We start from the raw sequence: 21,961 nt of genomic DNA, 5'->3' as shown, positions 1-21,961 counted from the left end.
CTTATACTTTACTTCTCTTTTCTTTGTACCTCTCATATGATTCTCTCATTCTATTTTGTAACCAATCTGTGAATACTCGCTTCTTCTCTTCTACAACCTTATTTGCTTCCTCATTCCACCACGCACTACCCTTCCTTATATATTTATATATATATATGTATATATATATATATATATAATGTATATATTTATATATATGTGTATATATATATCTATATATATATAGATATAATATATATATATGTGTATATATATGTATATTATGTATATATATACACACACATATATATATATATATATATATATATATGTATATATATAACATGTATGTATATATATATATATAATATATATGCATATGTATATGTAAATGTATTATATATATATATATATATATATATATATGTATATATGTATATATATATATATGTATGTATATATATCATATATATATTATACATATGTATATATATACATATATATATACATATATATATATATATATATATATATGTGTATATATATACATATATATGTATATATATATATATATATATATATGTATATATATATATATGTATATATATATATATTTTTGTTTTATCAACAACAATGCACTTTAATTCTAAGCCATATAGGCGCATGCAGAAATTGTAACGAGTCACTCGGCACTTGTAACGTTCTCGCCGCAAGGGTTCGAGTCCTTGGGCGTCCCTCGTTACAATTTCTGCATGCGCCTATACGGCTTAGAATTAAAGTGCATTGTGGTTGATAAAACGTATCTCTAAACACTGGGACCCATTCAGTGTCGTACAACATATATATATAATATATATATATATATATATATATATATATTATATATATATATATATATATATATATATATATAACAATTATGGATACTAACAGAAAGACTGAAATGCCATGTATTATTTGACAAGGTTAATAAAATTATTCCTAAGAGTTTCAATATAATTCATATTTGCCCTTGATAGCAATAACAGTTAACAAATTCTTATAAAAAAAAAATCATATGATTCTCTATACACCAATTTTAGGGTATTACTGCAATGCTGTGAAAACCCTACTTTGTGCACCAACTGACAAATCCAAAATCTTACCATTCTTAAAGTAAGAATACCATTCATGCAATGCCACTTGAGTGGCAAGATCTCATTAAAAAAAATAAAAATAAAAATAAATAAACCCAACTTTCTTTCAAGGAAAATAAAGAAGATGCAGTTAAGAGAATCGTACAGTACATATACAGTTCCCATTCAACCATTATTTACTGTAAATGAGAAAAATAGTTTCATTTTATCACAACTTCTAGACTAGTTCAAATGTTTAACTTGTACATCTTGAATAAATACACAAAGAATGACATGCCTGAGTCAAAGTGTGCGCTTGTCTCTGTTGTTTAAGAAGACAGCACATCAATTGACTTATTAACAGTATAAAATATTTATGTCCATTTTTTGGCAAAGAGATCCACAATATGGAAAGATGGACATAAACGTGACAACTTCACTTTCATGATATGAAGATGAGTTAAACTCAAGTTGACAGACAAGCAAACAAAAATATTCCACTTTGTCAGTGAAGTACTACTTGGTCAAGTTCAACAGTTATTAGGTAGTATGTGCATGTGCAAGTACTATACAAAATATGTACACAATTGCAAATATTTATGAACATATATACATATGCATAATACCCATTTTCATTGTCTTTTCACTTAAAGTATGATTAAAAAAGCCCACTCCATATAACCAATGTTAGGGAGAATGCATTCAAAATTATTTCTATCATATAAACAAACAAAATCATTATTTTGAATGATAATATAATGTGCACTCTATCCAGTCCACAACTATGAAACCCAATTTTCTATTACCATGTACTCACACTACTATTTATCATAATATTATGGCTCTACAATCCAGTATTACTGATATGGTTGTTAAATTAATACATTGTACAAATTTCTAGGCTTTAGCAAGACAGCCATGAGTGACAACACTGCACAGGTCACAGATCAGTGTGGTAGCTGCAGGTGGGCATGTGTGTAATATATTCAAAGAATTCAACCACCCTGTCTTAAACTAAAAAATGTATATTAGTGTATCATACTGAATTATGCAACTATAATTTTCAGTAATTCAACAAAACTAATACATATTCATTTTCACAAAGACAAAGGGGTGCATACAGAATATGCATGCAAGACAACTTAATGTTGCATGTCTTGATCAATACACATGAGTAATCCTTTCACTACTAATTGAATAATTTTTTTTAATTATAGGCACTATATTCCATTCTGAATGGCTTTTGAAGTGAGGCTGCTAAACTAATTTAATCAGATCATTCTTCCAAATTTTTGCTATGGCTAATATTAACTGATTTTATTCAGTTATAAGAAGACGCACTGAATGAAGGAGTTAATCCCTTTAGTCCTGGGACCAAACAGCACCTCCTAGATGAAATCACCTGATGATTGTTAATGCAATTTCATCATGTTTAAGGGATCAATGACAATAAAAGAGTGTAGCCCTTTTGGGGGAACCCCTAAATTGCCTTAAATCATTTGGCACTGACCTGTTGATCAATCACACTGTCCAATGCTTGATTTCTCTCTTACAGGAAATCCACAGCCACCATGAAACCACATACGGCCACCAGCTCTATTTACACGTCATTCAGTAAAAAAGACTGTAGAATGTCTGGATTGGATCAGTGCTACAGTGCAAGACACCATGTTCTGAAGAAAATCTATTCTTACTTAACTCACAAAATTAAGTATCTAACCAAGGACATCCCTGAACACTATCACATCTTCGAATCTGGTGTGATTGTAATGACTGGAGGAGGAGGTGAAGATGGAGAGGTACTTGTTGATCCTCTTATAATTTCCCCTCCTTTTCTGGCCAAAAGTACTACTGGGTCAGAAGCATTAATCTTTGCATTTTCCAAATATTTCTTTGTGTTGGTATCACAATCTTCTAAAAAGTATCTGAAATTTCAGATAATGGAAAAGAAGTTAATACCCACAATGAGAGAGGAAAGATTAGCAAATGAGTGTGGAAAGCAGAGGTGGATGGGGTGATTACAAGTTATTTGGAAATTCGTTAACAAAAGTGGATAGTGAAAAAGATCTCGGCGTAATTATCAGTAACGACCTCAAATCATCCAAGCAGTGTATTTCAGCCTCTGAGAAAGCAAATAAGATTCTGGGACTGATTGCGCGATCTTTTGGTTTCAAAAGTCCATCACTCATTAACAAGCTATATAAATCGTTAGTTCGTCCACATTTGGAATATGCTGTTTCCGTATGGTCACCGAATCTCATTAAAGACATTGACAGACTGTAAAAAGTACAACGGCGAGCCACAAAACTGATTCCAAATATAAAAAATAAATCATACGAAAATCGACTAAAACATATGAATCTGTTTTCCCTAAAAAAGCATAGACTCAGAGGTGACTTGATACAGGTCTTTAAGATTTTAAAGGGAATTGACAACATCAAAAGTAACAAAATTTTTACATTGAATGAGAATCAGACAAGAAACAATGCTCTCAAACTGTCCGGAAATAGATTCAATTTGGAAGTGGGTAGAAACAACTTTGCCAACTGTGTAGTTAATGAATGGAATAAACTTCCTGCACAGGTAGTGCAATGTAGTTCAGTTCGAAGCTTTAAGAATCATTTAGATAAATATCTAAGTAAGATGCTGTAATGATTATAATTTATCTTATATTATTTGTTTTTGTTTTGTTATCTTTTGTCTGTCTGATTTTCATTTATTATTAGTTATATTCTTTTTAGGATATATGCCCCGTGGGGCTACAGGGAGAAGGATGCCTAGTCCCTCTCCCCGTCCCTTTCTTCTCGCCTCTTACGATCCAAGTGGGATACTTGGTGGCAGTATTCTTTTCCCCCACCACAGGGAATTCCACCATCACAGAAAGAGAATACTCAGAGAAATGGTACAGGACAACAACAAGGGGTTGGGGGACAGCATAACGGAGGGACCCAGGGCGGTGGGCAGGGTGCAGGGATGACCCGTCATCCAGGAGGTGCTCAGATGAGAGGGAGGGAGGGAGGGGTGTGGAGTGTATTTAGGGATGAAATGGGTGGGAGTGTTTTTATGCCTTTCCCTTTTTGGCTACCTCCCTTGGAAGGGGGAAAAAGCCTTGGTATATGTATGTATGTATGTATTAGTTATATGTCAATTTATTATTATTTACTATTTACCTGTTTGTTTATTATTTAACTATACCTATGCATTTATTTATGTATTTTATTTGTTATTTACATTATTATAGTTTTTATTTATTATTTTATTATTAATATGATTTTTTTTTCGCATCCGACCTAGATATGGATCAAAAGGTCTCCTGTCGGTATGCTCCGCCTTTGTAATCCTTTGTAACTTGAGGGTAAGACTGAGAGCGAGATGGATGGATAGGGTGAAAGGGCCTCTGAGCAAATGGGGAATGTATTGAGTAGGGAAGGGAGGAAGGAGGGGATAGGTGTGAGAATAAGATGGTTGTGTATGGATAAAAATTTGATGCAGCCAAGGTGACTTCTCCCTGTGATTTAGATAAACTTCTCCCTGTGGTTTAAAATGACAATTGCTGATAAAATTATCAGAGTAGACACCATACGAGGATGAAAGCTTTATCAAAAATATTCTTAATAAAAGTCTCATCCTCACATGATATCTACTCTGACCATTTTGTCGACAAGTGACACTTTAAATCTTCCCCATATGGTGTTTACCTTAACCATTTCTCCCAGTCTTTATTTTTTGCATGAGGGGACAAAAGATGATTTCAAGCATACTGGGATACAAATGAATAAGTACATGATGATTAGTGAGTTACTTCAATGGTTATTACACTGAACTGGTGCTAAAATTCAATCAATGCTGTCCCTGTAATGGCTAGGATCTTTTTTGTCCCATTCACTGCAGTTTATGTATATAATAAGAATACAACCAACCTGCAGCACAGGTACATACCTGTAATTGACCATAATACCACAGGAATTACCAAGACCACGTGGAGACCAATCTGCTTTCCAATTAATTCTCCACATTACTGCTCCATTTTTCAAATGGAAGTTGGCTGAAAATTCAAAAACTCATTCAGTACTACCACATCAAATCTATTTTACTGCAATCAAGTACTACTAATAAATGAGAAGAGAAAAACCTAACTTTGAACTCAGGAAAAGAATGGTACTCTTACCAACACTATCAAATGCAAATCCTCTTCTCTTCTCATTATACAAATAATGGGAACACAGCCGCATAAGAGGTTCTTCTAAAGCTTTCACAAGAGATTCATCATCACTCCATCCATTATTTCCTAAGCTCTTCCTTAGTTTTTCATATACTTCGTATTCTGAATGTACGCTAAATAATTTCTGTAAATCCTCTACTTCACAATCTGTAAAAAGCTTTATTTCTCCTGTAACACAAACAAAAGAACAAAGATTTGAATACCAAAATTTACATAACCATAAGGCCCTTTCCACCTTACAAAAGGGGTGGCCAGCCATTCCAAAATATATTATCAAATATTCAAAATCATAAACACAACATTTTTATTGTAACACCAACTTCTGTATCAAATAATGCTGCAATATGAAAATCACTTCTGATCTATAGTAATGGAATCATAAACATAATGCATAATATAAACAAAGCATACAAACCTCTTTGGGCTTTTACTAAGGACCCTATCAGCCATTTGGTATATCCAGGTATAGGAGATAGACTTGAAAACTGGCTAATCTTAGGAAGCTCTGCCTGCAATTCTCTCACAACACGTTTTATGAGGTAGTGACCCAGTTCAATTCCCTGTGGGGATCTTGACATGAGTATCCATCTGGGTTAACCTTTCAATCAATAAATCAAATAATCTTATTCAAACTGTGGGACACCTCTCCCATGTCTAGTCACCTTGCTTTGAGAGCAAGAGCTAACTGGATAAAAAAAAAAAGGAGTGGGAGGGCTCTACTCGCAAAGTTATAAACATAAACAACAAACTTAAAATGAAAATAATACATAAAATAAAATTGACATGAATCATGTACTAAATCTGTATGGATACCTGAAGGCCTTTCTGTGTTGACGTTATTGAATAGAAGATTGCTGTGGTGATGGTGGACGGATCCTCTCCAGCTGCCATACTGTTTTCTTCTACATTAAAGCAGAAAAAGCAACTTTTATAATAACAGTATATTGGATATGCTATTACTCAACAAAATTAATATATTCTGCCACCTAAACATTATGGATATAACTTCTATCTATATACCAAGAACTTTTTCCCCCTTATAAGGGAGGTTGCCAAATCAAAGGCACATACCCACTCCATTCCATTTCTTATCCCCTGCCCATTACCCTGGCATAAACAATAAATAAATAAATAAAATAAATAAAAACAAAATCCATCCTATGCAGGCTATCAAGCATGCATCATGCATGTAATTGGTCAGGTCATAAATTGTCCTTTTTCAGTGCTTTTTTAAAAATTCTATGTTTATTCATGGGCACAAGGGTCCTCATCCTGTGAGACCTCAGACTCTAATCTACACATCCTACTCTAACCTTAGCCATATGATCCAACATTTGTAAACAAAGTCAACATACCTTCTGAGGAATATCTTGGATTTTGGACAATTTTGTTCATAGATCTTGAAATCTCATTAGTAAGAAAAGTATGAAGCACTACCAAAGGCTCACTTGGCATACATGAATGAGTAAATACAAAACATCTTCTATAATTGCCCACTCGCCTCTTCAGATCTGTCCAATTTCTTACAGGATGAACAGCTTCATATTCTGACACCTAAGAAGAAGTATAAGATTGAATAACAAAAATAAAAACTAACAGGAAACCGACATATGACTAAATTCATTCCAGTAATGACATTCTGAAAAAATTCACATTTCGTTGAGCCACTTTTCAGAATCTGATTACAAATTTAATATTACCCTGAAAATACAGCAAATATTCAAATCCCACCTTTTGTAACATATCACAAGAAGACTCCCATGTGATGCGCTGAAGACTGAGAAGGCCCACAGTAAACCAAAGGGACAATAGTTCCCGAAGTGTCACATCCAATGTTTTGAGGGCTGCTTGGTTTTCACTGTCACTGCTGAGCCCATATAGTGTAACCTGTGAAATCAATTATATCAGTAATTAGGTAAGAATTGTGATCAAAATAATGAATGTTGGATATAATATATTCATATAATGATGTATCCAATGAATTTTATGAAAAAAAAGAGACTTAGATATAGACCTAAAACTGGTGTATGCTTCATGACTTTGTTCAGCCAAAAGAAACTACTGTAAGGAATATGGTTAAGACTGAACAAAACTCCTTTCAGTCCAGGGGACATCATCAAACTGAATAAAATATCATCAGCCAATGTGGAGCTTACAAACTACAGAAAAGTTATCTGTCACATGATCTTTCATATGATTTTTTCAACAATACAATTAATGCAATTGGTTATTTTTGTTCACTAGTAAATCTCCACTAAGTTAAAAACAAATAGGCTATAATATTTGTGGAACTGAAGAAAACTTTCTAAGGTTTAGAAACAAATTACCAGGATATGCTCTCTAAGGTCCACAAGGAACTTGACCCCTCCAGATAACCTTGATATCTGCATGGTGACCCAGTGGAATGAGGGTTGCAGGGCCTGACGTAATCGGTCCTCCCATCGTAATATGGCTGTGGCTTCATCTGGATCACCTTCCTGGGGAAGAAGACTATATGCAAACACACACACACACACACACCAAAAGGACTTTCCTCCTTATAAATGGGATGGCTGAATCAAAGCATGCACCTACCCTGCAACCATCCAATACCAATTCGTCACTCCTTCCATCTTAGCATCTCAAGGGTGAAGTCATCCCCGTCCCCTGCCACACCACTCAGATCTAAGGCAATGAAGCAAGACACAGCATTTCCACAGTAGGGTCCATCAGCAAGAGCTGGCTTATCCCCCACTCCTACATTATATGGTGACCCCCTGCATCCACTCAAAAGTTGAATAAAACTGGATTACATTGGCCAGAATAAAGTTTACTGAGCACATTACTATACAATTAAGTTAAAGATTTAAAAACTACATGAAAAATAACTAAGAAATTACCCACTCATATAATTTAATTTCTGTTCAAGAAAAAGGTACATTAGGAGCTGGTTTCATAAAAAAATAATTCAAAATATAATAAAATTAAAAAAAAAAGCATTTATAGGATAAAATGTTAAAATACTCACATTTGCCCTTGGAATACTCTGTGCCAGTTCTTTCACTTGGTCATGATTTGTTCCAAGATTCTTTGCAAGATGCAAAAGAAATTCTGATTTTTCACCAATGGATAACTGATTGTAGTAATAACACATGTCCCTCATGTCTTCCTGAAGTGTAACAGTAAATAAATTATCATTGATGCAGTACATGGTTTAGTGCAAATCAAGGTTTACATGTATTTATACTTGTTCCATATTTGGAATGAAAGCAATTGGTGACATCCTCCAGAATACTAGATCTATTAACATGTATAACTAAATATATATGGCCTAAATTTGTTGCCTGGAGTTCTATTAACAGGAAACCAACAGTTCCCTAGTAGCTAGCAAATGTTCTCAGATTCTATTACAGATCTCTGTGAGTAACAATTTATTGCCTTGAGTTTCACCAACTAGCCTTTCTTGGCTTTGGGAGAGCTGCTGCTCTCTCATTTCACTGTTTGTTTTCATATTTTCCTGTTCTTGACCGCAACTGGAGGTGACCCAGTCAGGACAATTTGAAGTAGACCACGTTTAGGGCACCATTTCTAGTCCCTTCCCCTTGTGGGGTGAGCAGAGTGGCTCCTAAAAAGGGCTGCTCAGTCACATAGACAACTACCAAATAGTACTACCACCTCAGTCCCAGCACCAAGCTACTGATTTTATCCATGTCACTATGTGTGGGGTTTGTGACATATATGGGCTTCCAGGGATCTTCATCCTCTGCCCCCACCATCACTTGCCCTTGCCACAAGACTATTAGTTTTTAAAAAAGGGGGGAGAGGAGGTTGAGGGTTGTATATTTGGGAAAGGATAGTTTGAGGATTGGGCATCAGTATTAGGGATAATATGAGGCATAGGGGTGAGCAATTACAAGAGGTGTGAAAGAGAACGAATGGGAAAGAAGTTTGGGGCTTTGGTTCGCAAGGTTCAGAGAAGTGGTATGGTTTGGTATTAATCAAGTCTATAGTGCCTGAGCCACTCCTTGCTTAATCTCCCAGCCTAGGAAAAACAAGTCCTTTAGAGGGTGCATGGCACATACACCACCTGGCAATAGAGCATGACACTGAAAGAAAAATTAAACTATTCCCACATTTGTCAGTACTTTTTTTTTTTAGAAGTGCACACCTACGTAATATTGCAATGGATAATTAAATACTGGTTTTGTAAACTTTAATACATCAATGTATGTTTTTCTTGGCAGTAATGAATGACAAAAAAAATACACTATCGAATGGAGCTGTGACGATAGGTTCGAGATGCCATGCAGTTTCATCAATGTCAGTGTGACAATGGTGCTGACCTTGTGTACCGGGTGTTCTCTCACTCCAGTGATCTCATCACATTACATATTCTCAAAACAGTACTACAGAGCTGAGTTGCAAGCTTTTCTTCAAGCTATGAAACTCCTCTACACCCTGCAGTCCGATCAGATGACAAAACTGGCCATCAACATCCCCAATGACAACAAATACCTTGATAACTGAATTACAGGTACTCCATTAGTAAATGCAGGTGAGGTAGGTTAGGTTAGACGAATTTATCATTCTTTAATTTCTTCAACCTCTGCATCTAAGATAGCCACTCATGCACTCATTGGAGCTCTGTTAGTGAATTGCTTTTAGCAACTTTTTCTGTTATTTATTTCCGCCAAGAAAAACATATTACACCGATGTATCATAATTAACAAAATATATAATTTTTTTTTTTGCTATATCACAAAATTACCCAATTGTCTCACCCTGGCTTAAGGTAGGACATATGCCATGCACCCCATTTGTGGAGGATTTGGACTAGGAAAATAGTCAGGATTAGGGTTAAGGGTGGGATCAGAATTAGGGGCAGGACTGGGATTAGGTTTGAGGAAAGGGAGGTAGTGATCAGTGATCCTATTTCTACAAGCATCAAGAGTGGAACTATTAACTATGTTAGATGGGTACTCATATATCAAATTTGAGATATGTATGAATGTAAATATATTTTCAACTTAATAATATCACTACTAATAACATCATTATTATGAATGGAAATGTTTATAGCAGGCAGAGGGGTTACTTAAAACTACTAAATTGAGCAATAATTTAATACAGTACAACATATCATAAAATCTGTGACCTTAGGCTATCAACATTAACATCAATATTATTATCATTATCATCATCATTTGTAGCCTCTTGTTCCTTTCTAGTAACAATGCATCTTCCAGAACACTGACAACAATCACTGGTAGTAAACTTATCATTTATCTTCAAGGTCTCTTTTCACAGACTTTATATTTTCTTTCTTTTTAATTTGAACCGGTACATGTTTAAAAAATGTTCACATAATAAAGTACATAATCTGCACAACTGGTTGCTTGAACAACTGTTGACATTTATACAATATATCAGCAAGCCACTTGATGTTATTAAGAACATTGTTGCCACCATGAGAAGGTTTCTTGTGGGGAGGTATGAACACTGACACATACTATTTCCAGGGCTTATAGCTCTGCTGCTTCATTTACAAAATGTAGTAAAATGACTATGAGTAAAGTGGCATTCCACGGGTTGATTATCCAATGAGTAGTGGTTAGGCCAAAGACTCCTCAAAATGTGCAACTTATACATGAGAGTGACAGAAGGAGAGGAGGCACGCCACTTAGAGATAGAAAGGTTTCACCCTTCTCACAAATCTCTTCCTCACTTCACAACCATTATAAGCCCTTTTATCCTTATCTAGTAATACATGCACAAAATTTTCAGTGGATAGCAAACTGCGCCCCACTTGCCCCCACCACCCTCTGAATGCCCATGACACCAAATGGACCCAAATAAGATTCCAAGCATGATCACAGGAACAGGTGCCAACTGATATGGCTGCATTCCTAACAAGTCTGAAAAGGGGCAAATTTATGTGCTCCTGCATACAAGGCACACAACTACCTTAGATTATACACAGTCATGAATTTGTGAAACTATTTTTAGGGATGCTATATTCTTGACAAATTCTTTATGTTCTGAAAACCAATAATTATCTATCCTCCATTCCCATGCTTTTTGGGCACCTCCACTCCCATCTTCCATATAAAATGATTTGTATTTTGCCATCAACATTAGGGCTATTATAAGTCTTTTGCAACTTCCTATTGAAAAAAAAAAAAAAAAAATCATAAGAAATAAATCTCTTACCAGTGACAAAAAGTGAAGGGTCTTACAAGTGGGAAAAGGAAATAATACCTAAAAAGGCAGAGTTTTGTCTCTAGGTGCAAACATTTACACTTTTCAGAGAACAGAGATCACATGCACAGATAACCAACTACTACAACTATGAGCTTAACCCCTTCAATACCATGACACCTATGTAGGCGTCATGAGGAGTGAGTGAGTGTATGAGGATACTGGCATCAGCCTCTTGATAATATTAATTTTGTAGATGTAGCTGAGTGACCCCCATATTCTGTGAACTGTCCTGATCATATTTTCTGTGGTTATTAATATTCAGAGTGAAAGAGAATGAGTAATACAGCTGTAACTTTATATTTTATAATGCGAGTATTGTGATGCATCATCGTACATCAGGCAGCTAGCGCCACCCACGAAATTTGACTCATATTGAAGAGGTTAATCCTGTTCCACATCAAACAGTACTTATCTTTTTATTCAAGCTGTTGCCAAATTAAGTCATATACTTCTACAGCATGCCTTCACTAAGAAAGGAAAACCCACCTCAACCCAGCATATAAATATATCTACCAAAACGCATTTTTCCCCTTACAAGAGGATGGCCAAGTTGAAGCATACATTTCACAACCCTACACTTGATGGTTCTTAAACTTTGGTATTTTTTTTAGAAGTGCACACCTACACAGTATAGCATTAGAAAATTAAATATTAGTTTTGTAAATTATAATGCATCAACATAATATACGTTTTTCTTGGTAGAAACCAATAACAGAAAACATTGCTGAAAGCAATACACAAACAATTGACATCACGGCAACTCCTTGAGACTCTTTCTTTAGATAGGTTCGGAGGTTAAAGATGATGACAATGACCCTAATGACCTCTAGAATTATAAGTACTGCATTACTAAATTCATGTTAGATTGGGTAGGTTGGTAGGTAGGTAGGTAGGTAGGTAGGTAGGTAGGTAGGTAGGTAGGTGGTAGATAGGTAGGTAGGTAGTAGGTAGGTAGGTAGGTTAGGTTAGGTAGGTTACATCTGAATAGATGAATTTATCATAATCTAATTTCTTCAATCTCCACACCTACCAAAATAAAGATGGCTTCTCAAGCTTTCACAGCGGCTTCATTCATTTGTGTATCACTTTTAGCAACTTTTTCTGTTATTGATTTCCACCAAGAAAAACATATTACATTGATGTATTATAATTTACAAAATATTAAATTTTCTATTGCTATATCGCTTCGGTGTGCACTTCTAAAAACTGACCCATACTTTCATTCATTTCCAGTACAATCATGCCTACATCTACACATTCTCATGCCCACTATCAAGTCAGTAAAAGAAAATGAATATAGTAATGAAGAAACAAATATGCACTACCACCTACTATGGGCTATGGTTTTATAAAATATATTTATCTACAGCTACAAATACCAACATCTAATAATTTGGTCTCTTTCCTACTACTTTGTAACTTTGGTCACTTACATCAATATCGAGATTGCTAGCTTTACTTCCTCTTTTTTTAACTGCCTTTTGCAGTGCATCTTTGGTATATTGTAGAAAACCTGATGGAGAACTTGGAGGTGGTGGTGATGATGGAGGTGATGGCAGTGGGGATGGAGTTAGTGGTCTTTCACGAACAGGACTTAATGTTGAGAGGCCTAGTGACGCTGGAAAAAACACCTGACTCCTTGTTTTATGTATTGGAATTGGGGAAGAAATAGCCCGGCCTTCCATACGTCTGGTTCTACTTAATAACAGCTGATGCTCCTGATCGACAGTACAAGAATATTCACCAATAGAAACAAGGCCACACTGCCAAATCCCTAGTCCGTGCTTACGATACACAGTAGATCTTGCGAGACTAGGTTCTATAAATAAAACACGAGAGCTTTCTGCTGGTACTCTCCTAAAAAACATGTATAGGGCCATCCTGTCTTTCGTTTTTCCGAGCTCAGTCCTCTCAAACACATTTGTTGTTTATGTGACTGTGCGTTTGCGTGCACGCTCTTCGAAGTTTCGATTTTTGAGTTTCGAACCGTGTCCGAGGCTGCCCAATCAATGTAGAAAGCACTACAGACTGTAAAGGGATTTACCTGATTGCATATTCATAATGTGTAATATATAAGAAAATAACTTCGTTTGTGGACCAGTCTCTTTTTCCATCCTTGAGGCTTAGTTTTAAAAATGTTTATGATTTCAAATTGGAGTCTTAGCGTATTCTATTCTCACCTATTCTACTCTGTTTTATTTTCTTTCATTTCTTATTATCTTACATTAAAGAAAGAAAATTCCCTTATTTGCAGTAAGCGAGAGAATGTTGCAATAGCGCATGTATACTATTCTATTTGGTTAAACATCAGTACCTGAGGAAAAAGCCAAATTGACCCGATGGTTTGGTGATGGTCACATTGCACAAGACTGTACGCTAGTGGTGGGCAGCTACCGGTAAAGTTACCGGTTTTATCGGTAACAACCTTAACGGTAGCTTACCGGCAAAAATTATGCTACCGTTAAGGTTCCGTTAACCGATAAGCTATACCATAACACTCGGAGAGCGGTAAGCACGTCTCGGCTTGGTGGTACTGAGTGACGGTACTGACGGTAGTGGTGGGCAGCTACCGATAGTTACGGGTTTTATCGGTAACAACCTTGACGGTAGCTTACCAGCAAAAATTCTGCTACCGTTAAGGCTCCATTAACCGATAAGCTATACCATAACACTCAGAGAGCGGTAAGCACGTCTCGGCTTGATGGTACTGAGTGACAATACTGACGGCTAGTGCTGAGCAAATACCGCTAATCTCAGTACCGGAATTACCGGTAAACAACCATGCCGTTACCGGAATTACCGGTATTTTACCGGTAAAAGACTCGTGAGGTAGTAGTCGCCTTTATGACTTAAATCTTTAAACAAATTTCATCCTACTATGGTGTGTAGTCACAACCCCATTGCATATTCTGTATATTGAAATAAAGTAAAAATTTCGATAGCCAGTTCTATTTTGTTTACGATATTGTGTTTATGGAGATATCTGGCAACTCCTCCCACCAATCGGAAGCAAGCTATGATTCTCAACAGTAAACACATGATTTTGAATTTTATAGATATCAGTGCGTTATCAAAGTTAGAGGTAGAAGCATGCCGCCTATCTACAGTATCCAGCCTCCCAGTTTAACTGTCTCTCCTGAAAAATCAATGTTTTTGTCTTTTAATAAGCTATATGTCTGGTTCTATTTTACATATTATTTTGATTGTTATGTCATTGTAAAGGGAAAAAGTCATACTTTAATTGGTGCTACTTTAGTATGCTATCTACCGCGCAAGTGAGTGAAAGGAGGGTGTCTGAGGGTGGGTGTGGTGTATAAACTTTTGTCCGCCTCTGCATGCATGGGTCTATGTTTGGAGGGTGCATGTGGGAGTGGGAGTTTTGTTAATACATACACATATAAAGCTTTGACTAAATTGTAATAAATGTTTTCTTAAAAACTAACCTAAACTGACTAATTTGTAATAGATGTTTTCCTAAAAACTGCTTTTAATGTTCCCTTGTTTTAATACTTATTTCATACAAATTAGCCCAGCACGTGATCCAAAGACCAAGGTGAATACTCAAGGATATATTAGATTTCATTGTTAGCATATTTTTTATTTATTTCCTCAATTATCTTTTCATACAAATTAGTTCATATTCTTATTTAGAAACAGAAGCATATTGGCATTTTCATCACTAGCATATATATATATATATATATATATATATATATATATATATATATATATACATACATATATATATTTACATATATGAGTATTCATTTGGCGACGCGTAATTTTTCGATTAAAATTACACAATTAATATAATTTCTTATGCTGATCACAGAAAAAAACATTAATTCTATTTAGAAATTGACAAAAATGCAAAAAAAAAAAAAAAAACCGGTTTAATGGTAGTGGTGGGCAGCCACCGATAGTTACGGGTTTTATCGGTAACAACCTTGACGGTAGCTTACCAGCAAAAATTCTGCTATCGTTAAGGCTCCATTAACCGATAAGCTATACCATAACACTCAGAGAGCGGTAAGCACGTCTCGGCTTGATGGTACTGAGTGACAATACTGACGGCCCATTGTACCGCTAATTTTACTGGTTAAACTTTTACCATTAAGCAAGTATGTACCGCTAAGGTCTCGGTAATTATTTTACCATTAATTTTTTTTTTTTTTTTTTTTTGGCATTTTTGTCAATTTCTCAATAGAATTAATGTTATTTCTGTGATCAGCATACGAAATTATATTAATTGTGAAAGTTTCATCGAAAAAATCCGCGTCGCCAAATGAAGACTCATATATGTCTATATATATATATATATATATATATATATATTTATATATATATATATATATATATATATATATATATATGCTAGTGATGAAAATGCCAATATGCTTCTGTTTCTAAATAAGAATATGAACTAATTTGTATGAAAAGATAATTGAGGAAATAAATAAAAAATATGCTAACAATGAAATCTAATATATCCTTGAGTATTCACCTTGGTCTTTGGATCACGTGCTGGGCTAATTTGTATGAAATAAGTATTAAAACAAGGGAACATTAAAAGCAGTTTTTAGGAAAACATCTATTACAAATTAGTCAGTTTAGGTTAGTTTTTAAGAAAACATTTATTACAATTTAGTCAAAGCTTTATATGTGTATGTATTAACAAAACTCCCACTCCCACATGCACCCTCCAAACATAGACCCATGCATGCAGAGGCGGACAAAAGTTTATACACCACACCCACCCTCAGACACCCTCCTTTCACTCACTTGCGCGGTAGATAGCATACTAAAGTAGCACCAATTAAAGTATGACTTTTTCCCTTTACAATGACATAACAATCAAAATAATATGTAAAATAGAACCAGACATATAGCTTATTAAAAGACAAAAACATTGATTTTTCAGGAGAGACAGTTAAACTGGGAGGCTGGATACTGTAGATAGGCGGCATGCTTCTACCTCTAACTTTGATAACGCACTGATATCTATAAAATTCAAAATCATGTGTTTACTGTTGAGAATCATAGCTTGCTTCCGATTGGTGGGAGGAGTTGCCAGATATCTCCATAAACACAATATCGTAAACAAAATAGAACTGGCTATCGAAATTTTTACTTTATTTCAATATACAGAATATGCAATGGGGTTGTGACTACACACCATAGTAGGATGAAATTTGTTTAAAGATTTAAGTCATAAAGACGACTACTACCTCACGAGTCTTTTACCGGTAAAATACCGGTAATTCCGGTAACGGCATTGTTGTTTACTGGTAATTCCGGTACTGAGATTAGCGGTGTTTGCCCAGCACTACTGTACGCCCTAGTTCTGATTATTCCCATTATCATCGACCCGAGTAGTTTGCCGGAAAACCGAAATGTCCCAACATCCACGAGATGTTGAGATGGGAAGGGGGTATTAAATGGGTTTTAATGGGTATATTGTAGGAAGGTGTCCTTTCACTCGGCCATAACATATATTATTGTAAAGATGGAAAAAGACTTGATGCCAAGGTTTGTTGTCAGATACAAGGGCACGGAGATCTCGGTCAAGTCGCAGAGGAATCGAGAACAAGCTTACAGTTCAGCTGTTTATTCCGTAAATAGTGACAATGACATGAAAACAAGAAAGAAATAATCTGAACGATAAAATGCATACATAAAAGGTGAGGCACTCACGAGGGAAAATTACACACAAGGCTATTAGTAAAATTATATCAAGGATGTAGTATTTAACTTCAACAGGATTTTGGTACGTAAGTATCGAAAGTGCACTGATCTCGCATTCGCTTAGTTGTGGGTTCAAATCCCGCACTTCTCTCCGATTTCCAGTAGAAAGTGCGTAGAGCAAAGGTGACGGCTTCGGCCACATTTATCTTTAGTAATTTATTATCTCTATTCCCGCGATGGTTTTTTTTCACTATCGCAAACTTTTCGTGATATGTTTATTCATGACAAGACTTGCATAACCATGCACACTGTCCAAGGGTCGTGGCACCACGAGCCAAGCATAAAGATCGCCTTGAGTGATAAAATCTTGGCGCGTCACACCAGTTCTGAGCAACTTAGAAATACTAAACCAATTTAAACACGAAATCTGAGTAAGATAGGGCAGGACTGATAATAGCAATGACGAGAAGAAATGTAATCGTTTTATTAAGTTTTACTTAATCTTGTGTAAATGCCCGACCACAAAGTTAGGTGGGAAGATGAAGCTGTAGAGTCGCACAATATACAGTATATTAAAATCTACATTACTAGCCCTACCCCTTTTCCTATCATTTCCATCATTCATACTCTCAAGTTTTCCAGTTTGTTGCTTGCCACTCTAAACACTCCTTTATAATATTTATCAGACTTTATTCCTCTTTTGCTATGGACAGATATATTCATTTTTCCCTTCCCCCCACCCCCCAAAAAAAAAATCCGTTGTTTCTTCAAATCATCTCTGCGTTCGAAATAATTTTCATTGACCAACAATAATTTTCCATAACTTGATTTCTACAAACTTTATTCTTGTTCAAATATGGCATCCCCTGTGTAAGAGGCTGGCAGAGAGGTAAAAGACAGGTTGTTACATCTTATAGGTAGGTTGCAGAGGTGGGTGGACCGATTCGGAAGTCCGATTATCCAATTAATCGGATTCGCATTTTCAAATCGAATAATCGAATCGGACTGCAGAAATTTTAAAGCGATTTGTGATTAATCCAGGTCGACTTCGTCTTTTTTTTCGCAATAACAGTTTCTTAATATTTTTTCTATATTTTTCAAATATTTTTTTCTTATTATTCTATTCTATTCACACTTTCGAATTTTCCCTGTAATATATTGCGTAGAGTATCATAGTTAATTATTAAATCACATGTAATAAAAAGGTTATACCTTACAAGTGTAAAATAGGTATAATACGTGTTTAGTTTTGGTTTTTCGTATGCTGCTGCGCTGCTCCATTGCCACCACTTGTGAACACTTCGAAGTAATCAGTTTTCATTTTCCTGCTATTGCGGATCCCAACAGCAGTAAGTTGCACCATTGATATTCTGGTGGGCACTTGCTTGTTGCAAGTGTGCATTTATTTGTACATTCAACTTAGCATTTATTTGTGCGTTTCGTAATTTCTAAATACTGACTTTTTACAGAATTTAGCGCGTGCAAAAGGAGTAGCCTTGTCGAATCGGATAATCGCTAATCAGACTTAGATTTTTGGCACCCGAATCGGATAATCGAATCGGACTCGACGAGCTAGCGAATCGGCAATCGCTAATCGGACTTCATTTTTTTTTTTTTTTTTTTTTTTTCGAATCGCGCTCACCTCTGGTGGGTTTGTAGATAACAACCCAAGCGAGCTGTCTGTGTCCACTTTTCCGCTTTGTGAAGATAATAAAATATTGTTTGTAAATAACAGCCCGGGAGCTCGAGGATACATTTTTATTCCTTTGTGAGAATAATGCAGAGACCCGAGATTATTCTATGTAAACAATATTGCCGTTAAGACGATACAAAGAATCTGATTGGTGAAACGGTGGAGAACATTCAATTGGTTCACGAATGTAAGATCATGCCCTTTGGGAGAGGATCTTAAGTATAAGGTTTAAGATCATTGGACTAAGAAAATCACCACGTCACTGCAAAGCTCACGTAGGATCTTGTTCAAGTGCTATTGGGGGATTCCTTGGAAGAACTTTGGAGGGTATGGTGTATAAGAATTAACAGGAGAAAAGAGAAATTTTATTCACCTAGATAGAAGATTATAACTGGAGGGAGACGTAATATCCATAAGTGAGGACCACAAGGGTAGTGACACCCTTAATTGAAATATATATATATATATATATATATATATATATATATATATATATATATATATATATATATATATATATATATATATATATAGGGGAAGGCTCGGAACCCTAAACACTCTAACGTTTCTGAAGAAGTTCTACGCGAACGAAATTCCGAGCCTTCCCCTGTGTTTATGTTCTCCATCATCCAAATAATTTGTCTAAAATACTTATCCATATATATATATATATATATATATATATATATATATATATATATATATATATATATATATATATATTCATACACACTGGATGGTTCCCAGTGATCAATTAATATCTTTTTTCAACCACATATCACTTTTAATGGGACCTTTCGCAGTCAGGCTCGTAGATTCCTATTAGCGCTAGAATTTTCAATTGTCTCGGATTTCACGAGGCAAAGGGGTGACTTAGCTAATTTGGAAACCGATATTTAAAAAAATACGACATAAATTGCTGCATAAGTGTATTCAAAATTAAAAATATGACTCTTAAAGTTATAATTTTTATTTACTGGTGTGTGATAAGGCTTTGTTAATTTAATTATAAGATAAAACTAAAAATAGGTAATTATTTTTACTGAAGTAAGTATGAGCAGTAAAAATAAGAGGATGTTGATTTCGGTTTGTGCATTTTATCTGAGTGTTGAAAAATAATGGATATCACTGTAACGTCCTGTATATGAAGATAATCAGTGAGATAAAAGATAACAACAGTGGTGGCGGACGTACGAGGTGACCGACGTTTGTGTAAACAGTAGCCTCTTAGATCTGCTGGGAGCTATTTTCAAACAAATATGACTAATTTTACGTGTACCGTGGCAGACTGCACGCCAGATTCAAGAAAAAGTAAGAGAAAGACAAATGTTAATCGTACCGGAAAAATTAAGTCTTCGATGCAAATTTTCTATACATTACATGGATTTGCCTATTGCTTGGTGCATTCAAATGAAAGCATATATCAGTATACGTCCATTGAAGTCGGTAGAAAATGACAAATTGCTTGGCTTGAACAATTATAGGCTGTTTTACGAATATCATCTGTAATTATAGAGGCTCAAACAATGTTATATGCCGTTTGCAATCATGAAATTAATTGACTTAAATTTCAGACACAATAATGTACAACGATACACCTCTGTAAGCTTATGAAACTTGTCCAAAAAAGTATTTATTTTCCGGCAAGAATTACAAAATCTGGCGGTGTCTGGTATCAAATCGCTCACTGCGAAAGGTCCCATTCCATACCATCGCAAACGAGACTGAGAATCGCTCGAAGGAGGTATCCGTTGGAAATTGAAACGTAGACGAGACGAGGATTCGAACCCAGCTAACACGTAACAAAGTTACATTGACGTAAACCAATACGCTATCTCTCTTGATAGCGTATTGGTTTACGTCAATGTAACTTTGTTACGGGTTAGCTGTGTTCGAATCCTCGTCTCGTCTACGTTTCAATTTCCAACGGATGCCTCCTTCGAGCGATTCTCAGTCTCGTTTGCGATGGTATGGAATTAAAAGTGATATGTGGTTGAAAAAAAAAATAGATATATATATACATATATATATATATATATATGCCTTTGTTAAGAAAAATGAAATATTGATGAGCGAGGAAGGGTGGGAAGAAGTGAAAAACGACGGATGTGGAGGTATTTTAATGCAAGATCAAGGTATTTAACCCATCCCTTCTTAATTATTTCAGCACTCACCAGGCGATTTTCTTAATTTCGTTTAAACTGATGTAAACATGAATTACTCATAGTCATGCATAAACAGATACAACTCTCACGACTTTGATTATTTTTAGTTTTCAATGCCCGGCCCGTCTTTCTCCTGGCCAGCCGACAATGTGAAGCAAATCAGTCGCCCTCTCATGTTAAACCAGAGGTCCTCAGTGAGTACCACCTCGGTGTGTCTTACAGTATTGGTCAAACTCCATGGAGGAGGACGGCAACACACATCCTGAGTGGTTTCCAAAGACGTGTAACATACTAGCGTATGTCACTGGACTAGGTGACGTAGGGAGACATTGACACTCGGTTTGGTATGTGCGCTTTATTCTTGCGGATACTCGTGCGTCGGCCTCAGGACTGACGTGGCGTGGTTCCCACGTGGGGGACCGACCGCGAAGGCCTGGTGACGCGCTACAGATCAGAGGTCAGACTGACTGACGGACGGACTACCTGGCCGACTGAATTAGCTGCCCGCTCGGGGGAGGCGGTAGATATACCCAGGACCGATCTGACGCCTTGACCAGACGCGACCTAATTGGGGTGACCCATCTTAGCCTTCGAGCGTTGAGTCAGGTCCGACTGCCACACAACTCTTCATGCATCAATTTGCACCTACAAACATACTTGTGGGGTACATGTACACCATACACCACAGACGTTCTTCTGAAAGACAATTAGGCAGAGAGCCTTGTCGGTGGATTTGTTCCTCTGCGGCAAAAGTCCTATGCTGAGGCCCCTCGCCGATGTCCCACGTCGAAGTCCCTTAACAACGTTATCATAAAAAAAAAAAAAATGGCACAATAGTTCGTTATTTTCGCGGATGAAGCAC

General features: G+C 35.9%; 1 protein-coding gene across 5 annotated transcripts; it reads right to left on the bottom strand.

Annotated features, from left to right (window-relative positions):
* Positions 1–964: 964 nt before the first annotated feature.
* Positions 965–14,200, bottom strand: LOC143036931 (malonyl-CoA decarboxylase, mitochondrial-like). 5 transcript variants are annotated; one of them, XM_076204938.1, is made up of 10 exons: positions 13,871–14,200; positions 8,324–8,464; positions 7,644–7,793; positions 7,048–7,203; positions 6,672–6,870; positions 6,130–6,218; positions 5,732–5,876; positions 5,263–5,484; positions 5,034–5,139; positions 965–3,019 (listed from the first exon to the last, which is right to left on the bottom strand). In XM_076204938.1, the coding sequence occupies exons 2-10, from the start codon at positions 8,456–8,458 to the stop codon at positions 2,836–2,838; spliced, it is 1,386 nt and encodes a 461-aa protein (XP_076061053.1). In that variant the 5' UTR covers positions 8,459–8,464; positions 13,871–14,200; the 3' UTR covers positions 965–2,835. The 5 variants fall into 5 exon arrangements, with proteins under 5 accessions (XP_076061053.1, XP_076061050.1, XP_076061052.1 ...); XM_076204935.1 differs by lacking the exon at positions 13,871–14,200 and adding an exon at positions 12,990–13,522; XM_076204937.1 differs by lacking the exon at positions 13,871–14,200 and adding an exon at positions 13,346–13,457.
* Positions 14,201–21,961: the final 7,761 nt, after the last annotated feature.

Source organism: Oratosquilla oratoria, chromosome 21 (genome assembly GCF_046742065.1).
Source record: "Oratosquilla oratoria isolate Oo_2021 chromosome 21, ASM4674206v1, whole genome shotgun sequence".
Classification (NCBI taxonomy): Eukaryota; Metazoa; Arthropoda; class Malacostraca; order Stomatopoda; family Squillidae; genus Oratosquilla; species Oratosquilla oratoria.
This window is presented reverse-complemented; position numbering and strand designations above follow the sequence as displayed.

Coding starts and splice junctions, on each gene's coding strand:
- LOC143036931 (XM_076204935.1), bottom strand. CDS start 13,436: ATGGCCCTATACATGTTTTTTAGGAGAGTACCAGCAGAAAGCTCTCGT. Junction 7,794..8,323: donor AGAGTATTCCAAGGGCAAAT/GTGAGTATTTTA, acceptor CTTCTTCCCCAG/GAAGGTGATCCAGATGAAGC. Junction 5,140..5,262: donor ATTTGCATTTGATAGTGTTG/GTAAGAGTACCA, acceptor TTGAATTTTCAG/CCAACTTCCATTTGAAAAAT.